General features: G+C 44.8%; 1 protein-coding gene across 3 annotated transcripts in view; it reads right to left on the reverse strand.

The window, feature by feature from the left end:
• The window catches only part of slc35f3b (solute carrier family 35 member F3b), a 121,444-nt gene extending 115,737 nt beyond the window's left edge, over nucleotides 1-5,707 (reverse strand). For all 3 annotated transcript variants that reach the window (XM_079511728.1, XM_079511727.1, XM_079511726.1), the window contains exons 1-2: nucleotides 5,387-5,707; nucleotides 1,331-1,548 (exon numbers count right to left, since the gene is read on the reverse strand). In XM_079511728.1, coding sequence (XP_079367854.1) covers nucleotides 1,331-1,548; nucleotides 5,387-5,511 — 343 coding nt within the window. In that variant the 5' untranslated portion in view covers nucleotides 5,512-5,707. The remainder of the gene's footprint in view (nucleotides 1-1,330; nucleotides 1,549-5,386) is intronic.
• Between the last annotated feature and the right edge of the window lie 293 nt (nucleotides 5,708-6,000).

Below are 6,000 nucleotides of genomic sequence, written 5' to 3' on the forward strand. Positions count from 1 at the left end.
TATAATATATTCTGTGCGTGAGCTCATTACACCTCAGAACTATCGTGTGTCATCATGTGGTGACTCTGCCTTGGTGTCCCTTGTGCTCTCAGGAGCTGGTGCGTGCTTGCAGATGACTAATACAAGTGAAAAAGGCTACGCCACCATTAATAGAAGAAAAGAAGAGATCACAACTCCTGTGAAATAGATGCCTGACAAATTTCTCTAGGCCAACGTTTCCCAAAAACATAAATTTTCTCTTTTGGGTCTTGAGCTTAAAACTTTTGGAACCACTGCTCTGTAGTCCATGCGTGGATCTTCAACAGGGGCTCCGGGACCCCGAGAAGGCAGGGGGTCCTCAGAGTTACTACAGGGGGGCCCCAGATGTTTGTGCATTAATATGAATCCAACATATTATTGGCAAATAATGTAAACAATAATGTAATGTAAACAATCCTCACTAGCAAACGCAACATTTGATTTACACAACACTGTCAAACAAATGTGACGCAAGAAGTATGTCACAGAGATGTCACGTTTGCGACGTGTTTGCAACCGTTAACATTACGTTAAAGGAGAATTCCATGCTAGAAGACTTTCTTACCTTTATTTGTAGTTGTTACGTCCCCACCAAAGAGGTCCAGGTGTTATTTTGTGAAAAAGCGCATTATTGGCTATTTCCCCTACCATAAGCCCTCAATGAATTGCATTGAATGGGGATATGGGGTGTTATGCTAATTCGCTTATTTCCATCGCTCACAAATCAATATTTTTTGTTTATATCCTCTCTTCATAATGTAAATAGTATCCCGAGCGGCACACTTTACTACTTATTTCGATGGAAATAAGCGAATTAGCACAAAAACCCAACCCCTTGAGGGCTTATATTAGGGGAAATAGCCAATAATGCACTTTTGCACAAAATAACACCTGGACCTCTTTGTTGGGGACGTAACAACTACAAATAAAGGTAAGAAAGCCTTCTAGCATGGAATTCTCCTTTAACCATCCACCTAGCCTGCCCCAGCCTGTATGATTTCTGGTCTAGAGGGGCGGGTGCTGGTCGAAAAACGGGCGGTGAATCCTATTGGATCACCGATCACTCTCTCAGCTAAGGGGTCCTCAGCCAGAAAAACATTGTAGACTGAATGGCCTAGAGTCTTGGCCATTATGGAAGTGAATGAAAAGCATTGGTGCTATAATGTCTATGCAAATAGGCTATAGTGGATAGACAGGATCTTGGCTTTCCATGGCGGAGACCCAGATTTGATTCCAGGAGCGTTACATGTGTAGAAATGTCATGGAAATTCAGCAGCAACTCCATGCAACTTAAAGAAAATGATCCACTTACTACTATTGTACGTATTCCAGGGTTGATATCCATAGTAGCCAGTTATTCTCAGTATTCTCTCCTCTATCGATGCGCTGTTGATGTCCTCCACCGACCGGGACGACCGTAGCTGGTCCTCTTTGATGACCTCGTCCACCACCAGGTATTTCAGTTGCCTGAGTTGAGGGCTGATGTCCGAAAGCCTTCTGGGACTCAGATCAGGTGACTTGCGCATCCCGCTAGGAAGAGAGGACAAGGGAAGGGGGTGTTGATTTTAGGCAGTGATTCTCAAGGTAACCGGAACGCTGGCCCACCTTTTTGTTCACGGACCGCTCGCGTATTCTGATTGATTGATTGATTGAAATTTGTATTCCCAGTATGTAGAATGGGTACATTTGAAACAAATGAAGAAAAACATGCACACGATACGAAACTTGAGAAAGTCTGGAGGGGCGAAACGTTGTTCGTTAGGTTGAAATAAGAGGACGGGGAGCAGACATTGTGTGCGGGCATTCAATTTCTTTCTTCATTTGGTCATTTTTTGGGTCCAGCACTGTATCTAAAAACTGTGGGGATGTGCATATCTTATTCCTTTTTTACATTTCAAACGAAAGTCAATACAAAAGCTGCTATGAGGATGAAACCAGACATCCAAGACTTGTTATACACTTAAAAAAGGAAATCATCATACAGTTAAAGAAAGTTAAAAAAAATTACAGTATGGGAAAAAACTTTTTTACAGGGGCCAGTTTCGAATTGCAGCCGTCTGTAGGTGCTCTTTGAGAGTGTTTGTTTTTGTTTTTGAGAGTGTTTGTTTTTGAGTCTAGGGATTCACATTTCTTAACGGCTGTTGGTAGGGTGTTCCACATTTTAGTGGCATAGGAGCTTTTCTTTGTGACCACCACACTCTGACTCATGGTGCGTTACCCTTTCAAATCATGCAATAGAAATAGCGGTGATGGGTCGCACACACCAAGAACTGCTTTAGTTTTTATTCTTGCATTCTTGCATACACTGATGAAGGCTGGATAGCCGAAATGTTTGTCTATTTCACAATGCAAGAATAAAAACTAAAGCAGTTATTGGTGTGTGCGACCCATCACCGCTATTTCTATTTCAGTGGCATAGGAGCGAAATTAATTTAATCCGAATTTGAGCCGAATCTGGGTTGCACGTGTTTTGTTGAACTCCCTCTGGTGTTGTGATTGTGGACTTTGTTGACATTAAGTAGTATTTTGACAGGTACATGGGTATCTTGGTGGTGTAGTGAATCTTGTGGACCAGACCCATTGCAAGGTGCTGTACTCTGTAGTCAACCCTAAGCCATTCCAGTCTATCAAAATGGGCATGGGTGTGGTGGGTTCTGGCCCTTACAGGTAACTCAAGAGTTATGGGGGTCTGTGGCCTATTGCATACCAAACAGTGGGGGACCTTGAGAACCACAGATGTTAGGTGTGGCAGTTCACTATGCCTGTTAAAAAATAAAACACATTTGAGTACTTTCACAGTTTCAGTTTGATACTGTGTGTAAAAGTAGGCTATACTGTATCTTGATGCCAAGATCGACTTTTGCACTTTTCCTTATATGCCTAGGAACATGCTCTACAAGCCTTTAGGCGCGATTCATACTCCTATATTAGAGCCGAATAAAAGTCGGTTCGGCTCTGTAGAGCCTACAATGTGACGTAATTTGAGGTTCGGGTACCGTCCTAAAGTCGGCTCTTTGGTGCTACTGAAAATGTATGAAGAGCCAAAATCATTTCGGCACTACAGCGGTAAAATAGGAGTATGAATCGGCCCTTAGCCTACTTAACTTGTAACATTGAGGAATTGAGGAACAAGGGCCAAGGTGGTGACCACAGATGGCAACAGTGAGGAGTTTGACATCTTGGCTGGGGTACTGCAAGGGAACACCCTAGCCCCCTTCCTCTTCATCATAGTCCTGGACTATGCATTAAGGAATCAATGGACGGGAGCAGGATCTTGGCCTCACCATAACGCCAAGGAGGTCGAAAGACGACACCCAACAGTAGTCCTGACAGACCTGGACTACGCGGACGACATCAGCCTGCTCTCTGACCACGTAGAACAAGCTCAGAAGCTCCTGACCAGAGTGGAAGCTGAATGCTTCCAGCTGAATGCCAAGAAAACTGAAGTTATCACCTATAACATCCCATCAGAGCATCCACCTCTGACAACAGGAGGCACTTCAAGGACTTCATGGGTCAACTCAACCGAGCAAGACCTGAAAGTGAGGAAGGCACTTGCATGGAGGGCCCTGAACGGCATGGCCAGTGTATGGAACTCCAACCTCCCCCGCCAAACCAAACTCAGCTTCTTCTACGCGCTGCCAGCCAGCAAACTAGTGCTGCGGGAATGGTAAATGGTGCATTTATATAGCGCCTTTATCCAAGGCGCTTTACAGAGATTGTGCAGTACATTCACCCATTCACACACACATTCATACACTGATGGCGGCGGAAACCATGCAAGGCACCAACCAGCACATCAGGAGCAATTAGGGGTTCAGTGTCTTGCTCAAGGACACTTCAAGACTAACTCTGGGGGAGCCCGGGTTCGAACTGGCAACCTTGCGGTTACCATCCAGCCACTCTACCCCTGAGCCACTGCCCACACAATGGAAGCAACACAATGCAGGCACCGGTCACGAGGACGTCCCACATTAACATATGTGCATACTGTATGTACTCAAGAACGACGTAGGAGCGCAAAGCACCAACGGGCTGGCCAGATGTATGGAGAACCGGGATGACTGGAAGCAACGATGGAGGACAACCTAGAGAGAGGAATTACTTTTAGGCTACTTTAAGTTAAAAAAGAATATACAATAAGAAATAACCCTCTGTGCTCCACCACGACCACCAGAGTCCATCCAGTGCGTGTGCATGCGTGCGCGATGCGCGTCCAGTGAGAAGTCATCATCATCCTCCACTGGCCTTGCGTTCACACATGGTGAAAGACTGACACTAACCCAAAGTGACCCAATGTGCAACTGTGCAATAATAAGACGGATAAAGACATGCCTGGCTATAGCCTTCATTGAGGAATTTGTGTATAACGAATGACTCCATTAGGAAGCTATTTGGAACAGCGAGGAAAGCACTACTTGTGACAGTAAACGTTCCAAATGCACTATAGAGCACAAAACCTTGCTTGAGCAAAAACCCCACAGCCAGATTCATTCCTAGTCTATTAAACCTATATCTCTTTATATTTTCTTTTTAACACAAGGACGAATATGTCCAGGCAATAATAGTCTAGACTGTGTAGTCTGATAGCCTACCTACAACAAAAAATCTACTAGCCTGCAAGTTTAAATGAGGTTGTTGCCCCAATCAATCATTCAGGCCACTGTAGATTGCTATTGATATTGTAGATTTTGCTTTACTGTTCTATATTATTTTATTTAGTCAGACAATTAGGTGACAACACGCATTGTGTGTACAGTGCGCACTGTCACAGCAAATAATGCTAGTGTATTAGCCCAGTGGTTCCCAAACTGGGGTCCAGGGACCCCCAGGGGGTCCCCAGCTAAATGAGAGTTTGGATCCAAATGGACCCTTACAGGGCTGTAACTCAGAGAGTGTACGAATGGAACATTGGTACACTCTCAAGAGTTAAATTAACATTGATTTTACAATATAAATTGGGGTTTGCCATTAAATGGGGGTCTGTAGCTAAATTCATGTCAAACTGGGGGTCTTTGAAAATAAAAGGGTTGAGAATCACTGCTAGAACCGTAAAAAGCTTCTCTTATGGGGGTCTCTGGCATACATATTTTCAAATAGGGGTCCGCGGGCTGATGAGTGTCAATTTGGGGGTCCTTTACATGAAAAGGTTTGGGAACCTGCACTGTAGCCTACTAATTTCCACATCCACACTGTAACCTAGGCTACCACAGGCTTCACTGCATGGAAGTGCATGCCCAAAGTGCCCGTGTCAGTTAATTTAGCCTAATTCAATGCACCTGCTATACCTGCCATTCTGCCAATTCAGAATGTTATTTATAGGCTGTACAATTACACTAACATTATAAAAGTTAAAAAGCGCTCTTACACGGAGTCGGCCACCAGCGTAGTGGGGGGTCCAAGGTAACACATGCAGTCCCGTCGGGACCGCGACTCGGCAACTCTGTCCCAAAAAGTGCCAGTGGCGTCTCCATCATTATCACCCCCGTGCATGATTCAAAGCAAGCCGCTCTCAAATGGCGGTGTTTATAGACCGCTGTGGTGAATCCAGTTCGTCCCCCGTTGAGTAATAGCCTTCCTCCGTTCGCCTCAACATCAGCCTTCCTGGGTATATTGGAGCTCAGAAGGAGAGGAGAGGAGCGCTGAACGGTCGGTCCAACTGCATGCCGTTCCGTTCTGGATGCATTGCATTGCCTCAGCGCGCCGAGCGGAGCGCGCCACCGTGGGCTGTTGAAAGACACTGCAACAGTGCCATCTGCTGGATACACAGCATTGATTGATTGATTTAAATATTTATTAACAGTTTGCAGTACATTTCAAGCACAACTCAATACAAAGACTGTTAACTGTGAGTGGACGACCCAGGCCGAGTGGGCGCCTAAACATTATGGGCACTGTGGAAAGTACATTTAAGAAATTACATTTACTCAAGTACCGTACTTAAGTAACATTTTAGATACTTTTTACTTTACTGGAGTTTTT

This window comes from Electrona antarctica (genome assembly GCF_951216825.1).
Source record: "Electrona antarctica genome assembly, chromosome: 10".
NCBI lineage: Eukaryota > Metazoa > Chordata > Actinopteri > Myctophiformes > Myctophidae > Electrona > Electrona antarctica.